The sequence below is a fragment of the Pocillopora damicornis genome, chromosome 6, assembly GCF_964200805.1.
Source record: "Pocillopora damicornis chromosome 6, jaPocDami1.2, whole genome shotgun sequence".
Classification (NCBI taxonomy): domain Eukaryota; kingdom Metazoa; phylum Cnidaria; class Anthozoa; order Scleractinia; family Pocilloporidae; genus Pocillopora; species Pocillopora damicornis.
This window is the reverse complement of record NC_142675.1, coordinates 2803244-2820895: the sequence shown is the minus strand read 5'-3', so window position 1 is coordinate 2820895 and position 17652 is coordinate 2803244. Positions and strand designations below refer to the sequence as shown.

General features: G+C 38.2%; 1 protein-coding gene and 1 pseudogene across 2 annotated transcripts; both read right to left on the bottom strand.

Moving 5' to 3' along the window:
• Positions 1–487: 487 nt before the first annotated feature.
• On the bottom strand, positions 488–6575 carry LOC149043455 (uncharacterized). Its single transcript, XM_089210151.1, has 7 exons — positions 6176–6575; positions 5004–5118; positions 4510–4629; positions 3716–3900; positions 2698–3031; positions 1866–1925; positions 488–1364 (listed from the first exon to the last, which is right to left on the bottom strand). Exons 1-6 carry the CDS (start codon positions 6527–6529, stop codon positions 1882–1884), a joined length of 1152 nt encoding a protein of 383 aa, XP_089066277.1. The 5' UTR covers positions 6530–6575; the 3' UTR covers positions 488–1364; positions 1866–1881.
• Positions 6576–10500: 3925 nt separating this feature from the next.
• LOC149043454 (uncharacterized) lies at positions 10501–17078 on the bottom strand (annotated as a pseudogene). The gene is made up of 7 exons (XR_016187863.1): positions 16644–17078; positions 15485–15599; positions 14976–15094; positions 14254–14438; positions 13159–13492; positions 12038–12097; positions 10501–11492 (listed from the first exon to the last, which is right to left on the bottom strand). The product of XR_016187863.1 is annotated as an uncharacterized LOC149043454 (transcript).
• Positions 17079–17652: the final 574 nt, after the last annotated feature.

Sequence of the window (17652 nt, the reverse complement as noted above, 5' to 3'; positions counted from 1 at the left end):
GATCATCAGTTGGTAAAAAACTGGATTAAAAGTCGAGGTTTAAGCCAAGGGAAAATTTTCAAAAGTACTATAAAGCTGCTCAATCTATTAATTCAACTAATGCATAAGTAATACTTTCCTTAAGTCAAATGGAGAAAAGTGCTTTTCTTTCTTCGTTATGAGTCAATTTACAAAATTCTTTAGGAGAAAGGTGTTTATATGTTTCAGCTTTTAGGATCACAGAGAACTGAAACTTCAACTTGATTCTTTTTTTCAAGAAATCCCTATTTGGATTACATTTAACATTAACCGGTAGGTACATGTACCTTAGAGCAAAACTTAGCCCTACCCTGTTATTTATGACATTTTTGTTTACAAATATGATCCTTGCAATTTTGTCAACTAAATACAAAATAGGTATATCAAAGAAACAGTTTGGGCTAGCTCTAAACAGCAGAAAAAAATTTGTTGTAACTTTTTTGCTGTATGAAAGTCACATAAACCACACTTTACACGGAAAATCGTTTTTAATCAGTTCTTAGTCTTCCTTAGGCTACAAGAAGTGCAGTGTTGAAAATATTCAAACTGCTGTTATCACAAGACTTCAATGCTTATGATGTCCTAATATGGATAGGGTTTATCATATATCTGATTACAAAATAACATAGGCAGATACGTTAAGCAAAGTTGAAATCACTGTAAACTTCGGTGACTTAGCTTTTACATTTCTTTGAATTATACCCATATGATTTTACATATTCTCTTCAAGGGGTTGGTATGTCCGCTGATAACTAAAAGTCCAGCGGCTGAGAGATTCTCCAAAGATTGGCCGAGAAGCGAAGCTTCGTGAGGAAATGTGAAATTCTGGAGTTCTACTGATTTCCTTGAGGCGTCGACCATAGCCTTATCAATTTTTTATTTTGTAGCAGTCATAGAGTTACATGCTATCAAAAAAACTACAGTAATCCTTCTTTACCTTAAGCATCCTATAAAAAGAAAATACTTTAAAGTAACGAATATGAAAGCGATCCTCGCGGTTATGAATACTACTGAACTAGTAGTGAAAATAAGGCCTGAAAAAAATTCAGGCCCTTACGGGATTTGAACCCATGACCTCTCCCACTCTGACTCATGACCTCAGGTCTTATTTTCACTACTAGTTCAGTACTATTCATATCTGCGAGGATCGCTTTCATAATCGTCTCTTCAACCGCAGTTCACATATGTATATGATTTTCATGTATTTGCAGTCATTTATACCCTAAAGTCTTTGAAGTACAACTGAATATAACACAATTCTTATTTACCTTTCAAATTCTTACTTAATATATAACTTAACTTAGATATTTAACAGGCTTTAATGTTTCTACCTTTGTCAGCGATATCTAGGAGAGAAAAATGTTGTAATGAGGTTTGAATAAAAATTGTTTTGTCCCTATGCATCGTGATAGCTCATTGTATATATTATGCATGACCTGCGTCATATATGAACTGAGGCCTTAAGAAGTGCACTTCTTTTGTGCTTTAGCTGCTTCCTTCATGTTTTACAACAGAACAGAGCATAGTTAAGGCTTCTCTATTTATTAAATGTTACATGTTCATATCACGTTTTAATTTGGTGTATCTACGTTCAATAAAAGAGTAGCTCAAATTAATTGTTCAGTTAGATGGATGGTGGGGGGGGGGGGGGGAAGAGAGGGAAGAGGGGGCAACTCATTAAAGGGGATTGCACATATCCAGACCCCCTAAGCTCCACCCTAAGCTGGGTGTGTCCATTCGAGTCCCTTCCCTCTTTGTCCTTTACCTCTCTAGACATGCGTCAACGATATTCAAAAGCATTTTCAGATAAAAAAAATTGTTTCAAATAATTATAATAATCAACTTACCTTATCCGGCAAATTATTAACGAATATACACCACAAACAAATCTGCGACTCCAACATTTCCTGTGCGATTAAAAAATAATGAGTATCATTTTTAGTGATATAAATAGTACTATTAGTTTTGTAATTTTGTGTTCGATAATATTAAAAGGTAGCTATTCCTGTCCACTTTTTCCAGGTCAAATTCTTAATTAAGAATGTTGGTTTTTTGTGGAGGGAGAAAGACCGAAGGACCCCGAGAAAAAACTCTGGAGTAAGTTGACACCAGGCCAGGGAATCGAACCCAGGCCAGAGCGGTGGGAGGACAAAGCCATCCCCAGTCCCCTAACGTCCTGGGAGTAGAACTGACTTTTCCTCCAACGCTAAGTAGCGATAAAATTGAAATAAGGACATAAGCTAAATCCTCGAAAGTAAAAACTCTAATTAAAAGTTTTAACATCCCACGTGACTGATACATCTATTTGCAAAGGCCGAAAAACACTACTCTTTCCTCAATGAAATGCGAATACGCTCGCATCTAAAATGCGAAAGCGGTGTTTTGGAGCTCTTTTTGATTGAAGGTCCTAAACACAAATGCAAAGTAATCACAGCAACCAATTGCATCGAAGGGGAAGTTTTAGCGGAAGCCAATCAGAACGTGGAGTAAAAAAAACTGCTTGGAGCGCGGGAATACGCGAGTCATCAAGTTAAGGTTGGTTTTTGATTTGAATCTGATTGGTTGAGATAGTGGCGCGAGTTTTCCGGACCAATCACACTGCAAGGTTTTTGATTAGCTTGCAGCAGTGATTTTGCACTACTCGACTAAAGAATACAATAGCTTGTTTGCGAATCTTACCGTAATGATTCCAATTTGTGTAATTCATCCTGTTACTGTACAAAGCAGTAAAAGCAGGAAAACGTTTCTCCCATTCACAGTCACTAGAGATAATGGCCAGCCATCCTCCATCATTCGGGCAGCCGCCGTGACTTTTGGAAATGTAGAAATCCCTTCCATTGCAACAGCCCTCGATCGAGAAGACGTTCGGGGTCTCGTTTTTCAGATCTGTCCAAGGGGAGTGAACGACCCGACTTTTGGAAAACCAGTTTTTGTCGTCAGAATTAGTCGAGTTGAATACGATAGAAAGGGTCTCGAGATCTGAGCCATTCCGTCTGTACAAAGCTATCAGCACCTACAAAAAACAGATTACATCGGTAAGGGACTAGTCAATGGAGAGTAAAGGAGAGAGTTTAGACATGGGAATCATCAAAATTCTACAGAGCCTTATAAGGGATTAGGATAATTTTATCGTGAAAACCAAATTCCTCTCTCTCTCACTCCTCCCCCTCCCCCCCCCCCCCCAAGAGGACCCTCTGAGAGGTTCTCGGTCAATAATGGCGATGGAAAAAGTGACCATGAGAAGGAAAAGGGGGCTGGTACAGATTTCTAAAATGGTTTCAGTTTTAAGTCTGATTGGCAACATAGATGATGCGATCTTTTTAAACCAATCAGAGAATGGATTATAAATGAGGTAGTTTCTCAGTTCCAGATCATTTTTGGCACTGGACCATTGCTTTACTACGCATTAAAGCGCATTAAATGGATTCTGAATACACGTGATAAGAAGTGTTTAATAACCCTTTCACTATCGAGATCTCATTAGTAATTCTCCTTACTATATGCCATACATTTCCTATGATGTGAGTTTGGAGAATTTAGTGTTGGATCGACTAATAATCCCGGTCGTTAACTGATACTTTTTTAATTTTCTCATCTCTTGGGTGCGTGGTATTGTATCCATATTTAAAGGAGAAGTTATGTCTGAGTCACTCATAGGTCAATAAGAACTTGTCATGGGCGACTAAGACAGACTTACCTCTTTGGGTTTTGCAAGGTGCCAATTTGGCACAAAGCGGTTCTTGTAATGTGCTCTGAAGGAAGAATCGATGTTCAATGCCTTTGATCTATCTTCATTGATCGTCTCCGATGAAGACCACAGTTGTGAGCTACTTCTACCGTTAGCCGAGACGCCAGATACAACCTTGAAAACCATCGTCCAACCTGTATACAAAATAAATTGTTTTCCGCGAATACTAGAGCTTAGTACACCCAAGCAGTTTTCCGCCATGCGCCCGGCGCTAGAGTCTGAAATGCACCAGAAAGGGAGGCTTTTCATGTCTTGGGTGTCATCTTTCATGCTTAAAAATTAGCTTGATGGGTTGCCTATGCAATCTCTCTCTCTTTCTCCACTTTTTACACATGTGGACATCTGAGAGAACTTTCTCGATTGAGTGTCGAAAAAAAACCGAAATCAAAGTTTTGACGGCCAATCAAAGGACGAACAGGGGTGGGGGGGGCGGGGAAATAGCCTAAAGGGATAACAAAAACGCATCATGAAAACAAGCAAAACATCTAGGGCGTAGGAGAACAAAAGTGATCAAAGCGTGATTGGTTTAATTTTGAATCTGATTGGTTGAAAAAGTGGCGTAAGATCTGAGGACCAATCACGCAGAAAAGTAAAGCAAAATAAAAGATATCCATGATGACTTTCGATAATCTACTCAAAATTGCGCCAAAAGATGCCGATGGAAAAGAACACTTCTCTTCTTTAAGCGCATAGGTCTTCAAATGCGGTCGTGCATAATAAGGTAAAGTTTTTTTTAATATTACCTCCTCCGCGGCTGGACTGATCGCAGTACACGTCGAACACTTGGGAATTGTTAAAAAGAATTTTGTAGACACCATTGTTTGTGAAGCCAGCGTCCAGCAGCTCCGCGCAGCTCTCGGCCGCTAAAATAAAAAGTTGACAAGACACAAATTTGCTAAGATAAATTCCCTTACTGGGCACGAAGTTCTTCTTAATATCTGTGGAATAGTAATACCTCTTTTTTATCATTCTCTTTCGTCCCGTCAGAAAACAGAGTAAAGTTGTAGCTCCTTTTTTAAGAGGACTCCTAGTCTTAAGATCTGGATTCGAACCCATGAGGTAACATATATAACACCTTACTCCAATGGTGCCTCTCACCGTCTAGGAGAATAAATGCTCACCAGCAACTTTGAAGCAGCGATGTAAGGATGGAGTAAATATCTTATTTTTATTCCGCTTTATTCGAGCCATCTTCTCCGCGACATTTGCTTCATCTGAAATATGCAGGCATACTTACAGTTCTCACATTGCTTCCCAAAGAAACCTGGTGGGCAGGCGCATTTGAAGTCGTATACCATCTCCACTGGGTGACAGGTCCCTCCATTCTCGCACGGATTGAGCTCGCACGGGGCCTGGAGAGAAACAAAAATCTGACTTAGGTGAGGGTGACGGAAGTCTGGGTTCCCGAGGGCTCAGAGTTGTTGTGGTATCCTCACAAAGCTAGGCAAGCGGAAGGCGAAACAGGTTCGGGAACTCTGAAATGTCGTAACATCGTGCTGATTTCTCGTGGCCGATAGCAGTCACTGAGGTCGATTTTCCTGTTCGACAATACATCGATCTACCGGCGAGATATCGATTCTTTGCAACAAAGGCAGTGACTTTCTTTTCTGAATACAGCTATTTAATTTTTTAACAAATAATTGGAAAAAAGGAGAAGGCCAAATACAAGACATGAGGCAAATTATAAATTATACATTATTTGCAGTTTAGGAAGAAAATGCGATTCATAAGTCAACACATTGTGCAAATATCGCTGTAATGAAAAATAATGAAACCTGCTAAAAACGGGGCCGTTGAGTAATTGCAAAATTCAGCAGCTAAAACAAAATTTTCCCTTTTTCGCCATCAAAAATGTCAATTTATTTTGATGCATTTATAACTAGATTTGCAGTCAGCATTCTTCACTCTGTTCACGTTTTATCATAATGTCAAATGGAAGAAAGACAGCTTTCTCAAAATAACATAAATAATTAATCAAATCCGAACGAAACGTATTACACATATGGCGTTGGTCTAACGTTAGAGAAATGATATTGTTAAAAAAAACTTAACCGAAAAATCTCGCATCCATAAAGATATTAACTCGAAGTTTGTTATCTATGTCTTGCACAAATGCGAACTGGGCTGGTTTATAGGAAGAACCTCAGAGCATATACGTAAATTGCGCAATTTTTTTTTCGGTTTCCTAAAATTTTAAGTCAGGGTGCACTTCATTTTAAAAAGTAGGCTTATTCAAGTTTGAAGAAAAACTAAAAATAATTATATAGTAGCAGATGAATTAAACAGTTTTTCCAAAAAAATAGATAGAGATCCTTTCTAACAAAACTACCTTCTGTCTTTATAGATAGCACAACGGACATGCACACACAAAAGTATTTAAAAAGGATTTTTTTAAATTAAAATACTCACCGTCAAGCTGAAGTGATGAAAATCCAAAGTTGCACAAAATAGCTTCAACGACTTAAATTTGTCAGTATCTAAGAGGTTACAGAGAAATTTTCCACGTACTTTAGAACCTTTGAAATTCAACGACCGACATCGAGGGTTCTCTGTACAAGCTTGAAGGCAGTCTTGTTCTCCATAAACGAAGAGAGATTCAAATGGTGTAGCGTTCAGTAAATAATTAGGAAACGAGAAAAGATTGGCAAAGCTTAAAATTCCGTTAGAAACATCGACAGAGCTTTTGTAATTGGTAAATATTGCTTCTTTAAACTGAAATAAGAAAATAGAAACAAAAATTGTGCAATACAGCTTAAAGGTCATGTTTTTGCAGTTGCAGTCGAGTTGTACGATTCAGACAGATGAAATTGGACTGTTCAATGTAATCTCAGCCAAGAACATTAATTAAATTACCATGGTAACAAAGATTGTTTATAATTAAGCATAAGGATAATTTTTACCGTGTTTACAAACCTAAATGAAAACTTAAACGAGGTCGAGAGCCATACAGACAGTAATGAAACCCCGACACGCTGTTAGAGGATTGCAAAATTTTTCGAGAATTCTCCAAGACCTTCGAGAGTTTACAGAAGGCTTTGTGAAGGCAGGAAAATGCTTTCGTGACTTTCTAAAATATTTCTCAGTAAGACACACGACTTAAACACCACATTGTGTGAACACATTCTCATCCAAACACACTTATCGACCAATGAAAGCGCGCATAATATCTTAAATATTTCATAAAAATACTTGAGTGTTATGTTAATACTTATTAGCATATAACGGGTTATAGCGGTATCGATTCTTTGCAACCAAGGTAGTGACTTTCTTTTCTGAATACAGATAGCGGGTTTTTAGCCAATTTTGAGTCAGTTGTTAATGATATAAGAAGCTTCCATTAACTGAGAGTAGGTGAACGAGTGGTGATGATTCTCACGCAATTCGCGTGGGTCGCACAGCATCCGCAAGTTTTACATTCGTTGTAGTTATTAATGATTTTGACTACTTTTGCTCATGTTTGTACAGGTAATCACATGATTTCGAGTGCAATTCGTGATGAAAAGTATGTCAGCTAATTTAAATCACTAATTGCTGATATTTATCATCTGAATAAAAATCAATGGACCAAAACATTTGACCTAATAAGCTGTTTTTCTAAGTAAGGTGTGAGGCCTATTTGTAACTATTGTCATGAGCTGGAATTCTTGTTATTAAATTCACTAAAGGCAGTTTGACAGTTTTACAATTAAGTATATTAGTTGTTTATTATCACCTGTTTCACCTACGTGCGAGTGTGTCTTAGCATTAGTTTTAACTGAGACATCCTCTGAATACCAAAATATCAAACTAGCACCATTATTTTTTCCGTACGCATTTCAAAACTTCACGTGAACAGGAGGTCGTTTGTAGTTGTTATGTTCTTGTTGCTCTTCAATTGAAACGCCATATGGCAATATGTAAATTTGCCAAATTACTAAACATCAACGGTGTAAGTTCCTTTTGTAACCTATCACTTAGATTATGTGCTTGAGAATTCTATCGCGTAATATTTGATATAAAGTTGGTAAGGGCGAACCATACGTAGAGATCGAGAGCGGGTTATTAAACTGTCTTGATATAAATATATCAGCCGTCCAAGTAATAACAACGAAACAGGCTCTAAGTTAGACACAAAGTCAGATTATTCTCTTCATCCACTATTAAGGATAAGAGAGCCAATCAGACTGAAGAATTTTTGATGGAACACTGATATTCATCAGTTTACAGTTTTCCCTTCTCACCCCACCCCCACCCTAACTTATCTCATTTTCCCGCGAGTTCTATTGTTATCAGCGGTCTACTTGATTTCGATCATGTGATCAATGCCCGCCAAAATAGAATCGAGCTCCGAAGGGAAAACTTGTGACTTAAAACATGGAGGTTTATCCATTTATGCTGTATTTTACGACCTTTTATGAACAATAAATTGGTTACCTGAGTAAGGAGGTTAGTAAAGATGTTTGCTGGATTAGATATGGAGTACAAAAAGGGCGGAATCCTGCAAACGACTTAGTTAGGAGGTCTTTATGTATGAATATGTCCTTTCGTCCTCTGGACAAAGCAGCTCTGAATTTATATTCAAACCGTGCTCCTGCACATGTTTTCGACCTTCTTTAAAAGTCTATCGTCGTCTTATACAATGTGGATATCACTCTAATGTCTTCCAGATAGCTTTTAAATGCGTTTGAATCGGCTAAAAATCGCCGAGTACAAATCAAGTTCAAAACATCTCAACTTAGATGCAGTGAGAACTCAATCCATTGTGCTTGTATATTTTAAATTACCCGTGACACGCTGATCCACAACATCGGACTGTAATTTTTTGGCGATAATTATTTTGGGGTTGTTGAGTGGCGTCTTAGTTATGAATGAAACTTTCGTTGCAGAGATCAGGTAATCTACACAGTTTTTTAGGCTTTCATATCTTTTAAAACGATAATAGTATTAGGACAGTGGCGAGAGGAAATCAAGTATCGTTGTCATTGAAAGGTCGAGTCTGCAAACAAGAATATGTGGTACAGCTTCCACTCCAGTTCAGCTGTAGTATAACGCAACTTGAAGTATCCTTACTACTCCCCAATAGAATGTGACTACACTGTGATGGAGCTTATCCCAGTTTCCGTAGCATGAAGTGAATAGAAATATTGCTATTTACAGGAGGCACAGAAGATCCTACCATTGTCCTTAACACTACAAGCTCTGACAAAGTCAACAGGTTCCCAGAAACTCGCGTCACTGACTCTCCCTGGACAGATCTCAATAATGACTCATGAACCACATCATCTCATCTCTGTCAAAGGCTGCTGTACTAAAAGAGACTTATATATCATCAGGAACCATGGAGGTTGTTCTGAAGATGTAGGATGGCTCGCCACAACTTCCACAAATTGTGACTGGAAGGGAAAATATACGGAATCAACCACATTGTACACTAAACTGACGACCATTTCTTCCATCTCACGCAGAGGTAAGGGAAAATGAAGGGAGCTGGTAACTGTAAATTTACCTGTCGAAAACATCCATTTTGAAATCCCTGGTGATCCTTACAATCTTAGCGACTCTCACTGGTGCAGTTAATTCACGAAGCGCACAATTTTTTGCTCTAAATCAGTCGCATGTTTTTCCCAACCGATGAGAAAGACTTGCTTAAAAACAACAACAACCTAGATTTCAAGCCTTGTTTAAGGTAACTGATCAGATTGCAAGAAAATGGAAGAAACTTTCTGAAATCACGCGTATAATTTCAGGCCTTCGCTCTGACGAAGGGCTGACACTCGAAACGTCAGCTTTAGGAACTCTTACGGTGGCCAATTCAAATTATCAACTCTGTTGATGAAAAAAAATCATCTTGCACCTCACTCAATTAAATGACGGCACTTTCGAAGGGGATTCAAAAATTTAATTCCCAATTCAAGATTGAAAACGTTCTGAAAAAAGCAACATTTTGAGTATGTTTTGGGCTTGTGTTTCAGCTTATATTGGAGTTGTGCGGTAATTAAAAAGGCTTTCTAATCTGTTTCTTCTCAGAAAACATGGGCATCGCTGAGGTTACGGCGGTATATATTCGTTAAGCAATGATAATGTGTCTTAAATCTGCAATTCAGCACGTTTACAAGTCTCAGAGTTAAACTATAAAGAAACTTTGCCTCCGCCTTAGGCTGAAAGCTAGATTATAGTAGGATATATACTCCAGAATCCACAGGAAAAAATGCAGCGATCAGAACTTTTTTTTTGTCGATCAACAGTTGGTAAAAACCTGGATTAAAAGTCGAGGTTTGAGCCAAGAGAAAACTTTAAAAATTGCTATTAATAAAGCTGCTCAATCCATTGATTCATCCAATGCATAAGTAATACTTTCCTCAAGTCAAATGGAGAAAAGTGCTTTTATATTCTTCATTATGATTCAATTTAAACAATTCTTTAGGAGAAAGGTGTTGAATGTTTCAGCTTTTAGGATCACAGAGAACTGAAGCTTCAACTTTATTCTTTCTTTCAACGAATCCCTATTTGGATTACATTTAACATTAACCAGTAGGTACATGCACCTTAGAGCAAAACTCAGCCCCACCCTGTTATTTATGACATTTTTCATAACCCCCAAACCTTCTTATTTACAAATAAGATCCTTGGAATTTTTTTCAACTAAATACAAAATAGGTATATCAAAGAAACAGTTTGGGCTAACTTAAAACAACCCTAAATGGCAAAATATCTGTTGTAACTGTTTTGCTGTACAAAAGTCACATAAACCACACTTTACACAGAAATTCGTGCTTTTAATCAGTTTTTAGTTTTCCTTACGCTACAAGAAGTGCAGTGTTGAAAATATTAAAACTGCTGTTATCACCAGACTTCAACGCTCATTATGTCCTTATATGGAGAGGGTTTATCATACATCTGATTACAAAATAACCTAGGCAGATAGGTTAAGCAAAGTTGAAATCACTGTAAACTTCGGTGGCCTAACTTTTACATTTCTTTAAATTATACTTATATAATACTAAATATTCTCTTCAAGGGGCTGATATATCAGCTGATAACTAAAAGTCCGCGGCTGACAGATTTTCCATAAAACGAATCATGATTTGGCCAAGAAGCGAAGCTTCGTGAGGAAATGTGAAATTTTGAGTTCTACTGATTTCCTTATGGCGTCGACCATAGCCTTATCGATTTTTTTTATTTTGTAGCAGTCATAGAGTTACATGCTATCAAAAAAACCTACGGTAATTCTTCTTTACTTTAAGCATCCAATAAAAAGAAAATTCTCTAAATTAACGAATATGAAAGCGATCCTCGCAGCTATGAATACTACTATACTGGTAGTGAAGATCAGGCCTGAAAAAAAAACCAGGCCCGTACGAGAATTGAACCCATGATCTCTCCCATGACCTCTAACCCATGACCTCTAACCCATGACCTCTAACCCATGACCTCTAACCCATGACCTCTCGTGACCTCTCGTGACCTCTGGGTTCAAATCCCGTACGGGCCTGAATTATTTTCAGTTCTTATTTTCACTACCAGTTCAGTAGTATTCGTATCTGCGAGGATTGTTTTTATATTCGTTTCTTCAACCGCAGTTCACATATATATGATTTTCATGTATTTGCAGTCATTTATACTCTAAAGTCTTTGAAGCACAACTGAATATAACACATTTCTATTTTATCTAGCAAATTTTTACTAAATATGTAACTTAACTTAAATATTAAACAGGCTTTGATGTTTTTACCTCAGTCGGCGATATCTAGGAGAAAAAAAATATTGTAATGAGTTTTGAAAAAAAATCGTTTTGTCCCTATCTATCGTGATAGCTCATTGTATATATTATGTATGACCTGCATCACATATGAACCGAAGCCTGGCAGAGATCATAATGGAGCTCTCTGTATCTTGGTGGCAGTGGACTCAAGAAGTGCTCTTCTTTTGTGCTTTAGCTGCTTCCTTCATGTTTTACAACAGAACAGAGCATAGTTAAAGCTTCTCTATTTGTTAAATGTTACATGTTCATATTACGTTTTAATTTGGTTTATCTAAGTTCAATAGAGAGTAGCTCAAATTAATTGTTCGGTTAGATGAGGGGAGGGGAGGGGGGGGAGGTGGGAGAGAAGAAAGGGCAACTCATGAAAGGGGGTTGCACATATCCAGACCCCCTCTTCTTCTTAAGTTGGGTGTGTTCATTCGAGTCCCTTTCCTCTTTGTCCTTTACCTCTCTAGACATGCGTCAACCATATTCAAAACCATATTCAGATAAAAATTCATTGTTTCAAATAATTATAATAATCAACTTACCTTATCTGGTAAATTATTAACGAATATACACCACAAACAAATCTGCGACTCCAACATTTCCTGTGCGATTAAAAAATAATGACTATCATTTTTAGTGATATAAATAGTACTATTAGTTTTGTAAATTTTGTGTTCGATAATATAAAAAGGTAGCTATTCCTGTCCACTTTTTCCACGTCAAACTTCAATTTAGAATATTGGTTTTTTGCGGAGGGAGAAAGACCGAAAGACCCCAAGAAAAAAACTCCAGAGTAAGTTGACATCAGGCTGGGAAATGGAACCCAGGCCAGAGCGGTGGGAAAACAAAGCCATACCCAGTCCCCTAACTTCCTACAAGTAGAAACGACTTTTCCTCCAACGCTAAGTAGCGATAAAATTTAAATAAGGACATAAGCTAAATCCTCGAAAGTAAAAACCATAATTAAAAGTTTTAACCTTCCACGTGATCGATACATCTATTTGCAAAGGCAGAGAAACACTATTCTTTCCTCAATGAAATGCGAATACGCTCGCATCTAAAATGCGAAAGCGGTGTTTTGGGGCTCTTTTCGATTGAATGTCCTAAACACAAATGCAAAGTAATCACAGCAACCAATTGCATCGAAGGGGAAGTTTCAGCGGAAGCCAATCAGAACGTAGAGTGAAAAATAAACTGCTTGGAGCGCGGGAGAACGCGAGTCATCAAGTTACGGTTGGTTTTTGATTTGAATCTGATTGGTTGAGATAATAATAATAATAATAATAATAATAATAACTTTATTAAAGTGTCAGTGTATTTAGCACTGCTGTGCTAATTGGGGACACTGTATATAAGGAAACAAATATCGTAAATGAACAGAAACTCGTTAAAAACCCCAACTGGTAGGAGGCAGACCAGTTGGCTATTTACAAAGCGTGCAGGAGTTGAATTCCGAAGACAAATCCATCCAGTGGCAGGGAGGAGGACTTGAACCCGGGACCTCCGGCTTACAAGTGCAGCGCCCTAACCACTAGGCCACGCTCGCCTCCTCAAGTGGCGCGAGTTTTCTGGACCAATCACACCGCGAGGTTTTTGATTAGCTTGCAGCAGTGATTTTGCAACACTGGACTAAAGAATGCAATAGCTTGTTCGCGAATCTTACCGTGATGATTCCAATTTGTGTAAGTCGTCCTGTTACTGTACAAAACAGTGGAGGGAGGAAAACGTTTTTCCCATGGACAATTACTAGAGATAATGGCCAGCCATCCTTCATCATTCGGGCAATGGTTGTGAATTTTGGAAATGTAGAAATTCCTTCCATTGCAACAGCCCTTGATCGAGAAGTAGTTTTGGTGCTCGCTTTCCAAATCTGTCCAGGGGGAGTGAACGATCCGACTTTTAGAAAACCAGTTTTTGTCGTCAGAATTAGTAGAGTTGAATACGATAGAAAGGGTCTCGGGATCTGAGCCATTCCGTTTGTACAAAGCTATCTGCACCTACAAAAAACAAATTACATCCGTAAAGGACTAGTCCTTTTTTATTAGGGAGGGGGGGGGGGGAACTGAGTCAGTCGTCGCCAATGGAGAGACATTAGACAGGGGAATCAACAAAATACTACAGAGCCTTACGGGGAATTACGTTGATTTTATCGTGACAATTAAATTCCTCTCTCTCTCTCTCTCCTTTCCCCCTCCCCCCCTCCCCCCCCCCCTATACAGTACATAATGAGCGTCCCTAAGAGGACCCTCTGAGAGGTTCTCGGTCAATAATGGCGGTGGAAAAAATGAGCATGCAAAGAGAAAAGGGGGCTGGCCCAGATATCTAAAACAGTTTCAGTTTTAAATATGATTGGCGACATAGATGATGCGATCTTTTTAAACCAATCAGAAAATGGAATATAAATGAGGTAAGGTTTATCAGTCCCAGACAATTTTCGACATGGACCATTGCTTTAGTACTCATTAAATGAATTCTGAATACGTGTCATAAGAAGTCTCAAATAACCTTTTCACTACCGAGATCTCATTACTAATTCTCCTTACTGTCTGCCATACATTTCCTATGGTGAGAGCTTGGAGAATTTGGTGTTGGATCGACTAATAATTCCGGCTGTTAACTGATACTTTTTTTTATTTTCTCATCACTTGGGTGCTTGGTCTTTGTATCCATATTTGAAGGAGAAGTTATGTCTGAGTTACTCATAAGTCAACTATATATGACAATGAGAACTTGTCATGGGCGAATAAGACAGACTTACCTCTTTGGGTTTTGCAAGGTGCCAATTTGGCACAAAGCGGTTCTTGTAATGTTCCTTGAATGAAGAATCGATGTTCAGTGCCTCTGATCTATTTTCATTGATCGTCTCCGATGAAAACTACAGTTGTGAGACGCTACTACCGTTAACCGAGACGCCAGATACAACCTTGAAAACCATTGTCCAACCTGTATACAAAATAGATTGTTTTCCGCGAAAACTAGAGCTTAGTACACCCAAGCTTTTTTCCGCCATGTGCCCGGCGCTTGAGTCTCATATGCACCACCTGGAAAGCGTGCAAGCAGGCCAACATTATCAGCGCTAAGCGCACGACCGTTACTGCGCCCGCGGGAAAATATGAGGTTATAAGCTATGCGAGCATGCGTGAAACCAGGAAAGGGAAGTTTTTCGTGTCTTGGATCAGAACTCTAAGTCAAAACAAGCAAAACATCTAGGGCGTAGGAGAACAGAAGTGATCAAAGCGTGATTGGTTTAAATTTAAAATCTGATTGGTTGACAAAGTGGTGCAAGCTTTGAGGACCAATCACGCAGCAAAGTAAAGCAAAATAAAAGATATCCAAGATGACCTTCGACACTTCACCGAAAATTGCGCCAAAAGATGTCGATGGAAAAGAACACTTCTCTTCTTTAAGCGCATAGGTTTTCAAAGCAGTTTTTCTAAGGAATTTCGTGCATGATAAGGTAAAGTTTTTTTTTAATATTACCTCCTCCCCGGCTGGACTGATCGCAGTACACGTCGAACACTTGGGAATTGTTAAAAGAATTTTGTAGACACCATTGTTTGTGAAGCCAGCGTCTAGCAGCTCAGCGCAGCTCTTGGTCACTAAAATAAAAAGTTGACGAGAAAGAAGTTTACTGATATACATGCCCTTAAGGGACCCCCGAGGGAGTCTGGGGACGGGGTTTCGTTTAATACCTGTGAATTAATAATGTCTCTTTTTTATCATTCTGTTTCGTCCCGTTAGAGAACGAATAAATTTGTAGCTTATTCTTAACAGGACTCCTAATCTTAAGATCTGGATTCGAACCTATGTGTTAACAGATATGGCGCTTTATTCCAACGGTGCCCCGCTCCATCTGGGAGTATAAATGGTCACCAGCAACTAACAAGCAGCTATGTAAGGAAGGAGTAAATATCTTAGTTTTATTCCACTTTCCTCGAGCCATCTTCTCAGCAACATTTGCTTTATCTGAAAAATGCAAGCATACTTACAGTTCTCACATTGCTTCCCAAAGAGACCTGGAGGGCAGGCGCATTTGAAGTCGTACGCCATCTCGACTGGGTGACAGGTCCCTCCGTTCTCGCACGGATCGAGCTCGCAAGGGGCCTGGTAAGAACCAACAATCTGACTTAGTAAGGGTATCCTCACAAAGCTAGGCAAGCGGAAGGCGAGACGAGTTCGAGAAGGACATATCAACTCTGAAATGTCGTAACATTGTTATGATTTCTCATAGCCGATGGAAGTCACTAAGGTGGATTATCGTGTTCGACGACAGATCGATTTACCGTCGAGATATCGATTCTTTGCAACTAGTATAGAGCAGTGACTTGCTTTTCTGAATACACCTGTATTCTTTTGACAAATAATTGCAAGAAAGGAGAAGGCCAAATTTTCCCTTTTTCACCATCAAAAATTTCTATTTATTTCGATGTATTTAGATTTGCACTCAGCATTCCTCGATTTGTTCATGTTTTGTCATAATGTCAAATAGAAGAAAGGCAGCTTTCTCAAAATAACATAAAAATTAATTAAAAGTATTATATGTAAGGCGTTGGTAAAAAGATATTGTCGTATGTTGTGATATGGTCAGAAAAACTTAATTGAAAAATGCCACACCCATAAATATATTAAGTCGAAGTTTATTATCGATGTCTTGCACAAACTTGTGCGAACTGGGCTGGTTTATAAAGACAACTTCAGTGCATATACGTAAATTACGCAAATTTTCCTAAATTTTAATTCAGGGCGCACTTCATTTTAAAAAGTAGATTTATTCGAGTTTGAAGAAAAACTGAAAATAACTAAATAGTAGGAGATGAATTAAAGAATTTTTCCAAAATTTGAGCACCTTTCTGACAAAACTAGCTGCTGTCTTCCTAGATAGCACAACGCACATACACGCACAAAAATATTTATAAAATAACTTTTTTTTATCAAAATTTTTATCAAAATTTTTTTTTTATCAAAATACTCACACCCTCCCCTGTATATATTTCCATTCACGCGCTTATATTTTTTACATTCGTTAAAGGCTATAGTATAATAGCCGAAAGCTCATATTTTAAAACCTTTTTAACCAGAGAACGTTTTTTTTTTACCTTTCTCACTATGTCATATCCTGGTTACAGTTCAATTTTTAAAAATACTCACTGTCGCACTGAAGTGATGAAAATCCAAACTTGGAACAAATAGCTTCAACGACTTAAATTTGTCAGTGTCCAAGAGTTCACAGAGAAATTTTCCTTGTAACCGAGGACCTTCTTTGAAATTCAACGATCGACATCGAGGGTTCTCTGTACAAGCTTGAAGGCAGTCTTGTTCTCCATCCAAGAAGAGAGATTCAAATGGTGTAGCGTTCAGTAGATGATTAGGAAACGAGAAAAGATTAGCGAAGCTTAAAATTCCGTCAGAAACATCAAGAGAGCTTTTGTAATCGGTAAATATTGCTTCTTTAAACTGAAAGAAGAAAATAGAGACAAAAATTGTGCAATATAGCTCAAAGGTCATGTTGTTGCAGTTGCAGTTGAGATGTTCGACTCAGACAGATGGAATTGGACTGTTCAGTGTAATTTCAGTCAAAACATTTATCAAGTTACCATGGTGATAAAGACATTTTGTAATTAAGCATAAGGATGATTTTTATCGTGTTTACAAAGCCTAAATGAATAAATGAAAACTTAAACTAGGTCGAGAGACATACAGACAGTAATGAAACCCCGACACGCTGTCAGAGGATTGCAAAATTTCTCGAGAATTCTCCAAGACCTTCGAGTATCCGGTCGCCCGAGACCTATCCGCCCGAACTTCGAAGTCATTGCGCCCGATGTATACGTCGTCTTATCTATGAGTTGTGTAGAGTTCTTTAAAATGACATCTTAAATAAAACTAGTGTTTTATGAGTTTTTGTAACGAAATACAATATGAATGGTTTAATATTTTTTTTTCCGAGTTGTATACTGACTCGGCGGTAAAATTCGTCTTGGCTACGTTCCGTTCACTGGTGGCATGACCGCCGTAAAAAGCATAACTTAAACAAATTTGGTATCCCATTCTTAAGCCCGTAGAATCATTTCGTTTCCGTGGTGGTAGCATTTTCAGTGAAATATCTTACAAAACCAGACATTTTATTCAACTAACATCACAACTGACTTTTGGCCTC

Bases quoted from the DNA above. Each gene is read 5' to 3' on its own strand.
- LOC149043455 (XM_089210151.1), bottom strand. From the start codon at position 6,529: ATGACCTTTAAGCTGTATTGCACAATTTTTGTTTCTATTTTCTTATTT. The intron at 3,901-4,509 runs GTAATATTAAAA...TTTTGTATACAG, and splicing joins TCAGTCCAGCCGCGGAGGAG to GTTGGACGATGGTTTTCAAG. The intron at 1,926-2,697 runs GTAAGATTCGCA...TTAATCGCACAG, and splicing joins CACAAATTGGAATCATTACG to GAAATGTTGGAGTCGCAGAT.